At 48.3% G+C, this 17,029-nt stretch overlaps 1 protein-coding gene and 1 non-coding gene across 7 annotated transcripts in view; both read left to right on the top strand.

The window, feature by feature from the left end:
* Positions 1-11,075, top strand: part of EYA2 (EYA transcriptional coactivator and phosphatase 2) — a 290,014-nt gene extending 278,939 nt beyond the window's left edge. For all 6 annotated transcript variants that reach the window (XM_049869949.1, XM_049869950.1, XM_049869947.1 and 3 more), the window contains 4 exons: positions 1,288-1,402; positions 2,547-2,668; positions 5,211-5,311; positions 10,270-11,075. In XM_049869949.1, the coding sequence (XP_049725906.1) occupies positions 1,288-1,402; positions 2,547-2,668; positions 5,211-5,311; positions 10,270-10,350 (419 nt within the window). In that variant the 3' untranslated portion in view covers positions 10,351-11,075. The remainder of the gene's footprint in view (positions 1-1,287; positions 1,403-2,546; positions 2,669-5,210; positions 5,312-10,269) is intronic.
* LOC126067868 (U6 spliceosomal RNA) lies at positions 7-110 on the top strand. The gene has a single exon (XR_007515481.1). It is a non-coding gene; the product is annotated as a U6 spliceosomal RNA (small nuclear RNA).
* Positions 11,076-17,029: the final 5,954 nt, after the last annotated feature.

Raw genomic sequence — 17,029 nt, 5'->3', positions numbered from 1 at the left:
AAAATAGTGCATGCTTAGACAGCACGTATACTAAAGTTGGAATGATGCAGAGATTAGCATGAGCCATGTGCAAAGGCGATGTGCAAATTTGTGAACTATTCCATGTCTTTCTGTGTATATTCTCAACAGCAATGACGACAACAAAATAAATAGAATTTTTAAAAAGTGAAATGAAATAAATCATATTAAAAGCGCAGGAACCTACACATAATAAGTGCCCAATAAATGTTAGTCATCAGCATTTTTAATTGTATTATTAATTCTGTCTCCACCATGACAGTGTAAGCTCTACAGTCTGCAGGGTTGCTTCATCTCCTTATGTTCAGCACAGCGTCAGGCACATAGTCCAATCCAAACCAAACCCATTGCCATCGAGTCAATTATGACTTATAGCAACCCTATAGGACAGAGTAGAACTGTCCCATAGGGTTTCCAAAGAGTGGCCAGTGGATTTGAACTGCCGACCTTTTGGTTAGTGGCCAGTCTCTTAACCACTGCGCCACTAGCGCACCGGTTAAGCATTTCATCTGCTAACCAAAAGATAGGTGGTTCCAACCCACCCAGCAGCTCGTCGGGAGATAAACCTAGCAATCTGCCCCCGAAAAGATTACGGCCTAAAAAACCCTACGAGGCAGTTCTACTTTGTCACAAGGGGTCGATATGAGTCGAGTCAATTTCCACGGCACCTAACAATAACAACAGGTGAGAAAGAAAGAATGATGAAACTGAGATACAACAATAAACATAAATGCATCCCTGCCTTTGTGAAGCAGAGTAGGCACTCCCAAATTCTTTGTTGGATGGATGGAGGTGGTGGGGGGGGTGGGGACTGGGTGGTAGGTGGGTGGGTGAATGAATGGATAGATGAGTAGATGGATGGAGGGAGGGAGGGAAAAATGGATGGTGGGTGGATGGGTAGATGGACGGAGGGATGGGTGGGTGGATAGGTGAGTGGGTCAGTGGATGAATGAGTAGGTGGGTGAGTCAGTGGATGGATGAGTGGACTGGTAGGTGGGTGGGTCAGTGGATGGATGAGTGGACTGGTAGGTGGGTGGGTCAGTGGAAGAATGAGTGGGTGGGTAGGTGGGTGAGTCAGTGGATGGATGGATGATGGGTAGATTGATGGATGGATCTATGTGAATTGATCCCAGGTTAAGGTTAAGAGAAGCCACTGGATTGAAGTTGACCTTCTGTGTTATATGATTTTAACCCTCAGGGTGCAGTGGCCAGACTCCCCTTCCCTACCCCTAAAATAGGCTACCACATCTTTATTTCCTTTTTCCACAGGCTTGATAGGTGCTCCCAAAAGAGAGACCTGGCTACAGCTCAGAGCCGAACTGGAAGCACTGACCGACCTCTGGCTGACCCACTCCCTGAAGGCACTAAACCTCATCAATTCCCGGTAAGCCGGAGGCCCCATTTTCCTTCATGCCACTGAGCTTTCTCCCAGGCTAGGGTGGTGGCCCCTCCATTTCCACAGCCAGAGGGCTGGAACTCCCCAATTCTCACTTTCAACACTTTGCAGACATTTGATAAAGCAGAGGTGGGCAAGGCATAGTAGCCACCTCAGAACACAGCCAAGCAGATAGCTGCAGAAATTTATCAAGGCCAGGCATATTTGTACGTAAGTCCACCTTGTCCCATCCACTCTTGCCTGATATACCCACCAATCACAGCACCATCCTCTATTAACGGTTTTATAGGACATCTCAAGTAATCCGATGGGCTGTCATGAGTAGAAGAGGGTCAACTTTCATTCTTTTCATTCCAGTAAATTGCCTCCCATTCTTAAATAAGATCTTCTGGGACAGAGAACAAATTACTCCCCTGTGCTAGCATGAAAAAATCTTGTGATTCAGTAAATGAATGATTACAAAATGGCAGCCCACAGGCTGAATCCATACAATTTATATGTTTTATTTGACCCACACCATGTCCCAAACACTGAGGAAGTTCACACGTAACTCCAGGTTTCTGGATTCTCAAAAGATCCAAACTGGCATATGCGTTCCAGTTTACTCCAGTCCCCACCCCTCCCTGATGTCCTATGCTTGTCCTATAGCACTCCTTTACATTATCTGTGTGGACCCTGCAGCTGTGTGTGTGTACCGCCCTTGCAGTAAACATTTGTTTTTTAAATAAGAAAAGACTTGCACCCATATTACATTTCAATGTGTCAGGCAGCTACTGGCTTAAAAGAGAGAAACAGTTCAAGGATCCTTGGGCCCTGCCCTGGCCTGGAGCTGACCTCCAGAGTGTACTGACCACCCTGCTATCCATCCACCCATCCCTCCATCCATTCATTTAGCCACCCATCCCCCACCGTCCTTTCCCTTCCTGCCTTTATCTATCCATCAATTCATCCAGACATCTACCCATCCAACAAAGAATTCAGGAGTGCCTACTATGTGCTTGACACTGTGCTGAACATATGGAGATGACGTAGCCAGCACCAGAATTCCCACCCACTCCAGGCTCATGGTGCAGGGTCAGGAGGCCTGACTTTGTACTTTAGAGTTCTGATCCACAGTCTCCTTTGTCCTCAGGCCCAACTGTGTCAATGTGCTGGTCACCACTACTCAACTAATTCCTGCCCTGGCCAAAGTCCTGCTATATGGACTGGGCTCCGTGTTTCCTATTGAGAACATCTACAGTGCAACCAAGACAGGTAGGGAGAAGCCAGACCTTGGGATGATGCAGGAAGAGAGGGTGGGATTAGCTTTCCATTCTGGATATGGGAAGTTTAACAAACTTGTCCACAGGCATGACTCAGATCCCCAAAACAGCCCTCTCAACCCATTTGCCTTCCTTCTGCTTCTAGAAAAGTATATTAGGATCATAGCTTCGAACCCATTGCCTTCGAGTCGATTCCAACTTATATGGACCCTATAGGATTTCCAGGGAGTAGCTGGTGGATTTGAACTGTGACATTTTGGTTAGCAACTGAGCTTTTACCCTAGTGGCACAGCGGTTAAGAGCTCTGCTGCTAACCAAAATGTTGGCAGTTCAGATCCACCAGCAGCCCCTTGAAGACCCTATGGGGCAGTTCTACTCTGTCCTATAGGGTTGCTATGAGTCAGAATCAACTCAACAGCAGTGGGTTTGTTTTTTTTTTAATTGTTTTCAAAAGTGTGTTAGGCTACATGTGAAGCTGCTATAACAAACATACCCCAGAATACAAGGGCTTAAATAATATCCAAAGGTTATTCCTCTCCCATGTAACAGAACTGAGGTGAGTGATCCAGGTTGGTGGAGTGACCCAGGAACCCAACTCTTCCTGTTTTATTTGTCCATCATCCCTAATGGTTTTATTCTCATCCACATGGTCAAACCTGAGTCTCTACAACATTGTCATCCCAGCTTGTGGGAAGCAGTAAAAGAAGAAAGAATAGATACCAGTCTTGGCCTGGTTATCTTAAGGCCAAGACTCAAGAAGGGGAGCACATCAATTCTACTCACCTCCTATTGGCCCTGGCTAAGTCACATGACCTCAGCTAGCTGCAAGAAAAAAAAAAGCTGGAAAATGTGGTCCATAGCTGAGTGGCTGTGTGCCCAGCAAAAATTCATGGAATTCTGTTACTAAAGAAAAAGAGGAGAGCAGCTCCCCCCACATCCTGGTACATTAGGTGATTTTAATTTAGGTGGTACAGATCATCAAATAACCTTGAACGTGTTCTTGAACCACATAGAAAATTATTCTCTTTTTAAGGCTCTTTCAAGGACAGAGTCTCGGTTTAGTGCTAGGCTGCTGTTGATACCTCTCTAATACTTGTTAATCAGAGAACAAGCTTCAAGCCCGGAGCCTTAGTCAGGCAGAAAAATTTAATAACTAGAAATTAACAGCATTGTTAATCATAATGAACATGAACATATTGGGGAAAAAAATGCCATTGAGTCAACTCTGACTCATAGTGACCCCATGTGTGTCAGAGTAGATCTGCTCCTTAAGGTTTTCAATGGCTGATTTTTCAGAAATAGACTGCCAGTCCTTTCTTCCAAGGTGTCTCTGGGTAGATTCAAACCTCCAACCTTCCAGTTAACAGTGAGTATATTTATTGTTTGCAGTACCCAGGGACTTTGAGCATATCAGAGGCTCAATTAAGTCCTGTAATAAAGAAAGGTTGTAACCCAAAGTTTCATTTGACCACAGAACCTTCTTTCCTTAGATTTTTCAAGAAAGGAATCTTTCACCCAGGGACATCTAAAATTTTCCTTTAACCCACTGACTCAGTTTCAATGTCAGAGGAGTCAGATCCCGTCAGGGAAGTAGTAAAGTACCCCTTCATCTCCACTTGGGTAGCCTGAGGATGAAGAGAGCCCTGGCGGTGCAATGGTTAAAAGCTCAGCTGCTAACTGAAAGCTTGATGGTTAGGACCTACCAGTGGCCCTGCAGGAGAAAGCCTTGGTGATCTGCTCCCATAAAAATTTAAGCCAAGAAAACCCTATGGGGCAGTTCTACCCTGTCCGTGAAGGGTCACTGTCAACTTGACAGCACCTAACAACAAGCCTGAGGATCAGAGAGCTAAAAGTAGTCAAAGTTGAGACAGAACAAGAATTTGGTCTCCAGCTCCCTAGTTTAACTAAAAGATTGTATATTTTTTCAAAAGTCAGTTTCTGCTCTGATAATGCTACATAACAAACATCCCCAACACTCCGTGGCTTACAACAGCAAGCTTTTTATTTCTCACTCATGGGTCTGTGGACCAGCTGTGGGTCTGCTGGGCTTGACTGCAGGTTCTGCTCTGCTCCACATATCAACTCATCATGGGCCAGTGGCCATCCAGGGCACATTCTTCTCATGGCAGAGGGCAAAAGTGAAGGAGGTCAAGCCAAACACCCACACATTTCTCATACCAGGTCCCTAACATTCCATTGGTCAAGGCTATTCACATGGCCAAACCCAACATCAACGGGATGAGGAAATAAACTCTGTCTACTCTAGTAGGGGAGTCCCTGGGTGGTACAAACAGTAACATGCTCAGTTGCTACCTAAAGGTTGGAGGTTCGAGTCTACCCAGAGGCACCTTGGAAGAAAGGCCTGGTGATCTAATTCTGAAAAATCCGCTACTGAAAACCCTATGGAGCACAGTTGTACTCTGACACACATGGGGCCGTCATGAGGCAGGGTCAACTCAACGGCACCGGCTGTTCACTGCCCTCTTTGGCCCTCACGGAGCTTCTTTTTCTCTTTTCATCTTCCGTGTACGCAGGGAAAGAAAGCTGCTTTGAGCGCATAATGCAGAGATTTGGCCGCAAAGCCGTGTACATCGTAATTGGTGATGGTGCGGAAGAGGAGCAAGGGGCAAAGAAGGTACTTCCGTCTGTCTCTCCAGCTTTTTGAGCCAGCCTCATGATTCTTTAAAGCTTTCCATGCGGATTTGCCCAGCTCTCTGCCCCTGGTCCTCTCTTTCCCAGGCTCTTTGCTGGCCAGTCCATTCCCATTTGCAAATCGCAGAAGCATCCTGAGTAATTTCCTCCCACAAATCCCACTCTGGGCCTCTGGCCGCCGCCCCTGGTAGCCCTGGATTGTTTCTGGGACGGCTCCTCAGAGCCCAGGGACGCTCGTCAGGGCGGGCGGGCCAGGGGTGGGTGCACGTGTGTGTGTTTTATTTCATTCTTGCTGCTCATATGTTCCAGGAACCCTTCCCAGTTAATAAAGACAGCATTAAGCTAATGAAAAAGAAAATCCCGTATTTGTGATGGCGGGCTTGTGAGGAGAGGGCCAGGGCTCTGGTGGCTGCAGCTCTATTCTTGGAAAAGAAACAGCTGCTAAGGTCCTGGGTCTGGGGCTGTCAACGGCATCCCAGAGACCCTGCCACCCCCACCGAGGGGCCTGGGAAGTGGATTGTTAATGTCACAGAGCTTAATTTGGGGGACCTGGTTTCCCCTTTCCCTACTCAGCAGCAAATCCCAAGGAAATGCAAAAATGTTAAGGGTCTCAGCAATGAAAACTCACAAGGAGAGGGGAGGCCTGAAGGTCCTAAGAGAGGGGCTCAGAGAGGGGAGGTGAGAGGCCTTTGCAGGTTCTGTTCCCTCAGCCTGGGAGGCCCCCCACCCCTCCCAGCTCGTAGTGCTTCCTCCTTCACCTCACTTTCAGCACCACTTCCCGAGGGGGAAATTCCCTGCCCAGCCAGGCCGGCCTGCCTAGGACTCCCTCCCCAGCCTGCCCTATTCTTCCGTCAGGCCACTGTCCCCTCTTGTCATGAAACAGTTATCTGTGTGGTCGGTGCTTTCTCACCGATTCTTCAGCTAATGTGTCATCTCCTTTAGCAGAGCACCTACCGTGTGCCTGGCACTGTTCTGGGCACTAGGGATCCTGCAGTGGACAGGGCAAGCCCTGCCCTCACAGGGGACAGGCTGGGGACAGGCAATAAACATGAATTTTTATAACACGTGTGTCACAGGTGATAAGTGCTTTGGAGGAAAATAAGTATAAGGAGCAAAGAGGGGCCCAGGGGTAGGGGCAGGTTGCAAGTGTAAGTGGTGGCCAAGGCTGGCCTCTCCGCAAAGTGACATCTGAACAAAGACCAGAAGGAGAGGGAACGGGCGTCAGGGGAAGGGCGTTGGTCTGAGACAGGAACCAGGACATGTGAATGTCTGCAGAGGGCCGGGTTGGCTGCCGGGGGAGGGTCAGGTGAGTGGGGAGTGGCAGGTGGGCGCCTTCAGTTTATTTCTCATCTCTGGGTTCATTATCCACAGGTGCTGTGGAGCGTGGTGGGGGCTGTCACATTGATTCTGGGCGGGGGCCAGAGATGCCAGGCGGCATCTTAAACACAAAAGAAGTTTCTCTCTCCCCTGGGACAGCAGGAATGTAAGCCGCCCAGGGCCGCTAAGGCAGCGTGGGGCATGGAGGCGTCCAGGCTCATTCTCTCCCGTGGCTCCATCAGCCCTGGACACTGCTCTTACCACGAGGCCCAAGATGGCCCCCAGCTCCCCACATCCTCATTCCAGCCAGAGGGAAGGAGGGCGGGTGAGGGGAGAACTCACCCCTCCTTTTAAGGCACGGCCAGATCTAGTAGATGGCACTGCACCTTAAGGTCCACTGACCAGATGATAATCCCAGGATCCTGCCTCACTCTAAGTGAGGCTGGGAGATGCAGCCTTTATTGTTAGCAGCCATGCATCCAGCTAAAAATTGGGGGTTCCCTCTGGGAGAGGAGAGAGCGGTTGGTGGGAGCGGCTGGCAGTCTGAGTCGAAGCTGGCAAATGGCAGGGCTGGGACTGGCATCCGGGGGTGTCCAACCTAACCCCAGGCCCTTAATCATTACTCTTCATCACTGACATCATCATCATTGTATTTAATCCTCAAATGTCCTCTGCAAGGTGGGTCTCGTCACATCCCATCTTACAGAGGGTGGATTTGAGGCTCAGAGAGGTTAAATGGCTTGCCTAAAGTCACACAGCTGATACATGCAAACTTTCCTGTGGCTTGCTCCAAATGCCAGGCAGGGAGAGGAAGAGGGAGCCAGGGGTCTCAAACATAGTCCACCCATACCTCTGAACCCACCAAAGAAGACGAGGGCACCCCCACCAAGTTCCCCTAAAAGTCACTCTGCCAGGGCGTCTGAAGCAGAGGCCCACCCGCTGTTAATCGGGCTGTCCCAGCAGCTCTCCAGCCTGATGGATGGGAATCATTAGCCCAGGCCGCCGACACCTGAGCAGCGTGAAATATGGTGACTGGACAAAGGGCTTGGGTGGTTCCTGCTGACAGTGTTGTTAATATCTCCACTTTAGTGGGCCATTTGTCTCCGCCTTGCCACAAGCGATAAATCCACTGGCGCTCCGGAGCCACCAGGCCAGGACGAGGAGGCCTAGGCATTTCTTTCCTCCTTTGCTCAGTTTCTCACAGAAAAATGAACTTTAAAAGGGCCGGGATTGGCTGGGCGGCCACCAGAACCCGCCCTGCACTTGAAGTTGGTGCAGGGGAAGGCAGGCTTGGGTGGGAGAGAAGAGGGTGGGTGGAGCTTGGGACAGCTAGAAGGCATTGGAGAGACTGTATGAGTTGTCCATAATTGGTGGTTTTCAGCTTCCCTTCAGCTGCTAACCAAGAGGTCCGCAGTTCAAATCCGCCAGGCGCTCCTTGGAAACTCTATGGGGCAGTTCTCCTCTGTCCTGTAGGGTCGCTATAAGTTGGAATCGACTCGATGGCAGTGGGTTTTGGGGGGTTTTTTCAGCTGGGGGTTGTTTAGAAGCAACAGAACAAAATAGAAGAACTGTCCATGGGGGGCTTTGCTTGAGAAACTCACCTTCCCATTTTTTCTCCCTCTTTCATTCCTTCTGCAAATCTTTCTTGAGCATTTACTCTGTGCTGGATGCCATGTGATGCAGCCATGAACATTACACTCCAAGAACGAACCCTCCTCAGGGCCCTTGCACTTGCTGTGTCTTCTGGGCCAGGACTGCTCTTCCCCCAGATCTCTACATGGCTCCCTCTTTCTTGTCCTTCAGGTCCTGCTTAAATATCACCCCCCTAGGAGCCCTGGTGGAGCAATGGTTAAGCACTCAGCTGCTAACCAAAAGGTCAGCAGTTCAAACCTACTCAGCGGCTCCACAGGAGAGACGTGGTAATCTGCTCCTGTAACGATTACAGCCAAGAAAGCCCTACGGGGCAGTCCTACTCTGTCACTTAGCCCTATGGGACAGTCCTACTCTGTCACTTGAGGTCGCTATGACTCAGAATCCACTCAACAGCACACAACAACAGAGAGGGCTTCTGGACCCACTTATGAAAACTAAATACACACCCAGCTGCTTTCTGCTCTCTTCCTCTGTTCCATTCAGGGCTTCAAACCAGTTTGTTCACGTTCAAACCCCTGCTGTGAATTTGCATTTCTAACGAGGTCCCAGAAATTATACATAAGAATCACTTGGATATCTTGTTAAAATGTAGATTCTGATTCAGTATTAAAAAAAAAAAAACATTGCCGTTGAGTCGATTCCAGCTCATTGCAACCCTATAGGACAGAGTAGAACTGCCCCATAGGGTTTCCAAGGAGCGCCTGGTGGATTCGAACTGCTGACCTTTTGGTTAGCAGCCATAGCTCTTAACCACTGCACCACCAGGGTTTCCGATTCAGTATAAGTGGGGTGGGAATGCAAATTCTCAGCACTTACCACAAGATGAAATCATCTTATCGATGGGTTCATTATCTGTGCCTTTAATGGAAGCCCTATGAGTGTGTGCCACCCATTGGAAGGCCCCTGGGGACACAGCTGTCACCAGTCAGGCTGAGTCACTGTCCTCTGGTGCACATGTTCTTGGGGAGGAATCAGACCCCATGTGCCTCCGCAGACACGAGGAAGGCTGCGAAGGGAACAGGGTCCTCCACAGGAACCGAGTTTATATGCACTGTTGCCTGGAAGGATCATCCGTTAGCCAGTGAGGACCGGAAGTAATATATGGCAGGGAAGGAGGGGAGGGAAGGGATTCTCCTCAGGCTCCTCTTTCTCTATTCATGGAGGAAAACCTTCCCAGAAGCCCCAGCCAGCTTCCTCGTTGGCTTAAACAGGTCACATGACCACCTCCAGACCAACCCCTGGCAAACAGGGCTGGAATTGTCATGTTTAGAACAATCATGGCTCATCACCTGTATCTAGTCATGATGCTGTGAAATTCAGGGTTCTATAGCAAGGAGGTGGGAGCCCTGGTGACACAGTGTTTAAGAGCTACTATTGCTAACTAAAAGGTCACCAGTTCAAATCCACCAGCTGCTCCTCGGAAAACCTATGGGGCAGTTCTACTCCGTCCTGTAGGGTTGCTATGAGTTGGAATCAACTCAACAGCACGAGTTTGGGTTTGATTTTTATAACAAGGAAGTCCCTGGGTGCCACCAATGGTTAAGCACTGGACTGTTAGTCAAAAGGTTGATGGTTCAAACCCACCCAGAGGCACTTCAGAAGACAGGCCTGGTGATCTGCTTCCAAAAGGTCACAGCCTTGAAAACCCTATGGAGCAGTTCTATTCTGCATACATGTGGTCATCATGAGCTGGAATTGACTCAAAAACAACTAACAATAACAACATAAGCAAGGAAGAAGATGGCTGTTGAGCTAGCCCTGGGTGAAAAGAAGTGGCGTGGCCCTACTAGTGGTCCTGGCTAGATACAGGCCTGCCAGAAACATTAGATGTCTCACGGATCGGTAGACACCTACACACTAGCCTGATGTGGGTGACTTCTCAGAAGGCGCCCTAAGCCTTGGGCGAGGGTGCAGGGGCTGCGGGAGGCACAGAGCAGGACATAACCTGGTGGGGGGTGTCTTGTGTTCCAGCACAACATGCCTTTCTGGCGGATATCCTGCCACGCGGACCTGGAGGCACTGAGGCACGCCCTGGAGCTGGAGTATTTATAGCAGAGCCAGCGGCATCTCCACCGGCATCACAGATGCATCGCGCCCCCCCAGGCCCCGCGCCTTCCCCGCCCTCCACCGAGCACACAGACCCTTGACACCAGGCAAGCAGACGCATCCGCTGACCATCTCAGAAGCCGCGCTTTCCGCCAGACAAGGGTCCTGAGAGGCAAGGCACCCAACATTGGCTTTGGAAATATTTGACTCCGGGGAAAAGGGCTGGCTCAAAGTCCAGACTTTTCTACAAGACTTACAGAACAAAAGCCAGGAATTGCTGATTTGGGGGAGGACTGGTGGTAAGGGGGGGTGCAGGATTTTTTTTTTTCTTTTTCTTTTTAATTTATGGACTAATCGCATTACTCCGGTATTATGCTCTTGTACCTGTGTTGGTTTTCTTAGTCGTTGGTTTGGTTTGGTTTTTTCAACTGGCATGTGGGGTGGTTCACGGTTCTAATTTAAGCACTCTCTTCTCCAAGTTGTGCTTTGGGGGGACAATCATTCTTTGACCATTAGAGAGGGAGGAGATTTGGGGCTGTCGGGGAGACTATTGCTTATTTTTGTTTCCAGAGACCTTACCTGACGTCATGTGGACAGTGCACGTGCCTTATGCTGCCATCTTGTTTTCTAGGGAGAGGGAAACACCGGGAAGGATGCAGTACTCTGTGATGGATAAAAGGCATTAAATAAAACTGCGTTTACATTTTGAAAGCCAGTAGAGCATGGCTACTTCATTACTACTCTTGATGCTTCCAAATGTGTTAGTCTTTTTCAGGACTCTTTCATTTGCAAAAGAATAAAAATTCCAACTCAAAGTGGCTTAGGCCAAAAAAGAAAGAAAACTGTCTCCAGGACCTTTAGATGATATGTGCTTCAGGCATAGCTGGGTCCAGGTGATCAAATGACTTTTGTCCTGTGTGCCTTGATTCTCAGGCAGGTTCTTCCATGTTGTAGCAAAGGTGGCACCCAGAATCTTTCAGCAAAACCAAACTAGCAGAAAGAGAGTACCACTTTCATAATAGTTCTGGCAAAAGCCCCAGGATTGTGTCTCATTGGCCTTCTTGGGTCATGGGCTTCCCATGGAGCTGGGTTTAGGGTTGGATCCCTCATAAACAGAAAATTGGGTCCCCCAAAGGAAAAACTAGCAAGCTGTCACTGAAAGAAGGAAAAATGGGACTTGGGTTGGAACATATAGTAGACTTCCTTTCCAATGACGAGATTTTGTTTTCTGGTAGGTGGGTCCAGGATCCAGTGTAGGGGGCAGGGAGGGACATCCGGAGAAGTTCTGAGGAGATCTTGCACTGTTGCTGCCCATAGAGGACTAAACAGGGAGTGAATCTATCTGATTTGAATGCTAAACAGAAATAAAGGCTCCTCCCTCTATCCATGTTGGTGAAACCCAAAGTTACCATCTGGTTGGTGGCCATGTCAGTGGACATGGGAGTCTTAGAGTTATCATCTCTGATGAATAGAAAGCCATCACCAAGGATGAGATAGACTCCCACCAATAGACTCTGAGCCCCCCAGGGGCAGGTACTGTTGGTTTCATCTCTTTATCCCCAGAATCAAGCACAGAGTCTGACCCAAAGTGGAATCCCATTATAAATGGGATGGAAGGAAGGATGGATGTATAATTGGAATCATAAAGTCAAATGGATAACTGAATGAGTAAATGAACATTTGGGTAGCTAAATGAATAAATGGTTAGACAGTTAGTTGGGTGGATGGATGGATGAATGGTTGGTTAGATGATACGATGAATGAGTGATTGGCAGATGGATAAATGGCTAGGTGTTGGAGGACGAACAGATAGAAGAATGGACAACAATGTTGGTATTATTAGATGGATGGTTGGCTAAGTCATGGATGGACAGATGGGTGGGTGGATAGGATTCAGTGGTCCCAGGCTGCCTGTCTTCACTGTGTCCCTGGCAGTGTCTTGCAGCTCTCCAAACACTCTTAGAGTAACCAGACTATTCAACGCTCAAAACAAAAGCCCTTAGCCTCCCAGAAGTCTGAGCGTGACTCCAGAACTTCCTGACCAGCCCTGCAGAAGGATGGGGACCTGCAGGAAGTCCCGGGTATTACCTCTGGGGCTGAAGGAAATTGCCTATCCAAGGGATACAGAAGCCAGAGACCCAGAGCTACAGTTAGGCTTTTTTTAGTTGCAAAGTGACTTAAACAAAAAAACAGGATTCATTGTTACTTAACTGAAAGTTTCGGGAGTGTGCTGACCTCAGAGAACCAAAACAAGTTGCCGTCCAATCGACCTCGACTCATGGCAAGCCCATGTGTGTCAGAGTAGAACTGTGGTCTGTAGGGTTTTCATGGCTGATTTTTCAGAATTAGATCGCCGGGCCTTCTTCGAAGGTGCATCTGGGTGGACTTGAACTTCCTTATGGCTAGCGGCCGAGCACATTAAAAATTTGCGCCACCCAGGAACTGAGGTTATGTGAGGGTCCACCATTTACCAGGGGCCCTTCTAGGTGCAAACGTACGAAAGACAGAGGAGGCCCTGACCTTCCTGTGGAGGGAGTGTGGCAAGAAGGTAAGCAAATTAATCTTATTAGACTTCGCAGCATCTAGATCAGCAGGGCTGTCCTGAAAGAAGGTGGGCGGTGCTGACCAGCCAGAAGCAGGAAAGCTCCACCCCCAGTTTCTTTACACACCCCACTTTCCAGCTTTCTTTCCTACCTGAGCTACAACCTAGGTCCCCTTTCAAGAACTGCCTGGTGGTCACAGGAGAAGGTAGATCTGGGAGTCACCACCTTCACAACGACCTTGAAGGGGTCCTGAGAAGGGGATTTCCAGAGCCACCACAGTACCGCCCAGTGGAACATTGAGGGTCCATAAAGGGATCACGGTACATTTCCAGGGCATTAGGCAGTCAGGCTCTTTTTGCTGGTTGAGTTTTTTTTTTTTTTTTTTTTTGCAAATGTGTTGTTACATATATTTTTACAATAAAAAAAAGAAAAATGGTAAAAAAATAAAATAAGGGGTTAGAAAGAGAAGAAGGAGAAAAGTGGGAAAGGGGAGAGTGTGTCTGAGTAGAACAGCATGGCTCATTCCTGCAGGCTCACAGCCTTGCCAGCCCTGGTTTATGGAGATCTGACTCACACACCGCTCGCTGTAGAGGCCTGAACCTGCAGAGCCTGGGCGCTGGGCTGCAGGCTGGAAGCCTGAGGGGAGTACTGGGTGCCTCTAGGTGGACTAGCTGTAGCGGCATGGGGGCACCACACACTGGCTTGCACTTGGAAGGGGGCGACATTTGAGCGCAGACGTGAGTAATGAGAAAAGCTGGGAAGTGTCCCAGGGAAAGGACGTACAGAGACCTCCTGGGATAGGGCTTGTGAACTGGGGGGAAAGAAAGGGGACCAGTGTGGCTGGAGCCCAGAGATAAAGTCGATGATGGGGCCGGAGGCAATGGGTCACAGGGCAAAGCCGGGGCCAATCTGAGTGGACCTTGCTGGTCTTGGATATTGGATTTTATTCAAGTTTGGATTTTATCCTAAATCGAAGAAGAAAACATCAGAGGGCTTTAAGGAGTAAGACATGATCTGCTTTACTTTTTTTTTTTTTCTTTTTTAATATTTTATTATACTTTTTATGAAAGTATATATAGCGAAACACGTTCCCATTCAGCAGTTTCTCCACAAAACATTCAGTGACATTGGTTACACTCTTCACACTGTGTCAACACTCTCATTATGTCCCTTCCAGTTGTTCCACGCCCATTTACTTCATCTGACTGCCCCCCAAATTTCTTATCTATGTTTAGGGTAACTGTTGTCCTTCGGTCTCATATAGATAATTTTTAAAAGAGTGCGGTACTCAAGGGTGATATTCTTTACTTTCTGAGCTAACTTCCTGTTTAGTTAAAAAGTGACCTCCTGGGATAGTGCCACTTCCGGGCTTAAAGAGGATCTCAGGGCAACAGTCTCGGGATTTCCTCCAGTCTCAGTGGGTCCAGTAAGTCTGGATTGCTTTACAATTTTTAAGACTAATTTTTAGAGTTTTTAGGTTTACAGAAAAATTGTGCAGAAAGTACAGACATGCCCCTTCCCTTGGCCCGTCATTTCTCTCATTAAGCCTCGCATCTGTGTGTTGTCATTGTTGTCAGGTGCGGTCAAGTCAGTTTCCACTCATAGCGACCCTATATACAACAGAACCAAACACTGCCCAGTCATGCGCCGTCCTCACAATCGTTGCTACGTTTGAGCCCATTGTTGTAACCTATGTGTCAGCCCATCTCGTTGAGGGTCTTGCTCTTTTTCACTGACTACTTTACCAAGCATGATGTCCTTCTCCAGGGACTGGTCCCTCCTGATAACGTGTCCAAAGTATGTGAGACGAAGTCTCACCATCCTTGCTTCTAAGCAGCATTCTGGCTGTACTTCTTCCAAGACAGATGTGTTCGTTCTGGCAGTCCATGGTATGTATATTCAATGTTCATCACCAGCACCATAATTCAAATGCATCAATTCTTTGATTTTCTGTGTGTTATATTTGTTATAATTGAACCAAATATTATTAACTAAAGGCCATAGTGGAAACCCTGGTGGCGTAGTGGTGAAGTGCTACCACCACTTAACCAAAGGGTCAGCAGTTTGAATCTGCCAGGCGCTCCTTGGAAACTCTATGGGGCAGTTCTACTCTGTCCTATAGGGTCGCTATTAGTCAAAATTGACTCAACGGCACTGGGTTGGTTTTTTTTTTTTAATAAGTCCATAGTTTACATTACAGCTGATTTACGTTTTTAAAAATCACCCTGGCTGTTACAGGGAGAATGGTTTGGGGGCGGTTGGGATGGGGAGATGGTGGAAACAGGGCATCCAATCAAAATAAGTGTTCATGGGATTCCTTTATGAACTTAAAGAGAGTTTTTTATTATTATTTTATAATCTACATCCAGTTTATTGCACAAATCTCAAGCGTACACCTTGATGTATTTTTTCATGTCATAATCCAATAACCACCTCCCAGATCAAGATGGAAAACGTTTCCAGGCCACTGAAAAGTCCTCCTCCTGTCTCTCCCCAGTCTATCTCTACGTTCCACCACTGTTCTGATTTCTAACCCCAGAGATAGTTTGGCCGGTTCTAGAGCGTCACATAAACAGACATATTCTTGTGCCTGGCTCCCTTTACTGATAACATTTGGGGAAGCCACCCATGTTGTTGTGTGGATCTGTCATTCATTCAGTGTAAAGGGGAAACTGAGTTGCAGAAAACGGGGCTTCGAACCGGTTCGTTCTGGTTTGAACCCCTGCTGAGAACATCCATTTCTAACAAACTAATGGTTTGAAGCCCTGGCAGAAAACCCTCAAGCTTCCACATGGCACTTGGAGCTCCCTTTGATGCAAGTCTAGGGCTGGTGAAGCAGTGCCTACCAGTAACCACCAGAGGGCAGTGCGACCCCACAGCTCGCACAAGCCACGCTCCCCACAGGTGTCGCCTGAAGTCGGGTGTGGAAACGAGCAACAATGCCCTTGAAAAGATTCCGGAAACATCTTCTTCAAGCTATGCCCAAGCTTCAGGGATTGCTTCGAGGAAATTGCAGCCCCATCAACAATGTGTCCAGGCCCGAGAGTGCACCACTGGCAGTTATCAGAAGGGAAAGAAGCCTACCACTTAGGGGCTGCGTCACCATCAGCTGGGCCCTCGCTACCCTGGCCATGCAGCCAGAAAAGCTGCTGTTCCTCCCCCAAACCTCAGCAGAGAAGGCGTCCATGCAGCAAGGCAAATAGACACTATAGCTATTAGGAGGGCCAGCCAACTGCACAGCAGGGAACTGCTTCTTCCCGCCTTTGCCCCAGCTGTTAAACGCTGACTGTTCTAACCTTTAATAATATAATTGTAATAGCAGCTAAATTGTTTGAAAAGATGATGGGGTTTATTCTTATATCCAGAAGGTCATTCCAGGTCTGGCCAAATACTGACTTTAAAATTCAACTGTTAGGTATTTGGCCAAAAATGACTATTTCGTGAACTCTTGTTATAGATGAAGTGGGTGTCTCTTTGCCCTTCCAACCCTCACCCCAGCCACGATTATTGGGGCCCACAAGACCCAGCCCACCTCCCTCTCAGCCCTTGGATCAGGCAGGCCGCCTGGTGGTGATTCTGTAAATCCGATTAACAGAACAGTGAAAGCCCAGTCAGGGAAGCAAGCTGCATGGGGCCCCTAAGTTTGGATAGAACTTGATTATGGGAATTAGACCTTAACACAATTGGGGGAGGAAGCTGGGGCCGAGAAGGTCTGGAAGGGGGAGCTGGAGTCACCATCTGGGCAATCTGAGAAGCCAGGTGTCCAGCTGTCATTTCTGCAGCCAGGCCTCTGGTGATGGGTCTGGGGCTGATGTCCAGGATTCAGAAAGAAGAGCTGGATGCAGAACAGAGCATAGCAAGGGCAAGCTGGAACCTGCTGGAAACTGGGGGCACCTCTGCAGCTGTAAGTCACCACATCAAGCCACAGCGACCTGCCCAGAGTAGAGGCTGCTACTTGCCTTCTGCCTTGGTCACCTCAAACTCAGAACCATACAAGGAAGGGGGTTCCAGACTTGCACAATTACCAACCTCATTGACTTAAACTAGTCAGGTGAACTTGCTCTCTACAACTGACCTGACAGAGAACTCGGACAGGGGGTGCTATCATCATTTTTGTCAACCCAAGGCTGCGTGTTTGGACA

Source organism: Elephas maximus, chromosome 25 (genome assembly GCF_024166365.1).
Source record: "Elephas maximus indicus isolate mEleMax1 chromosome 25, mEleMax1 primary haplotype, whole genome shotgun sequence".
Classification (NCBI taxonomy): domain Eukaryota; kingdom Metazoa; phylum Chordata; class Mammalia; order Proboscidea; family Elephantidae; genus Elephas; species Elephas maximus.
This window is presented reverse-complemented; position numbering and strand designations above follow the sequence as displayed.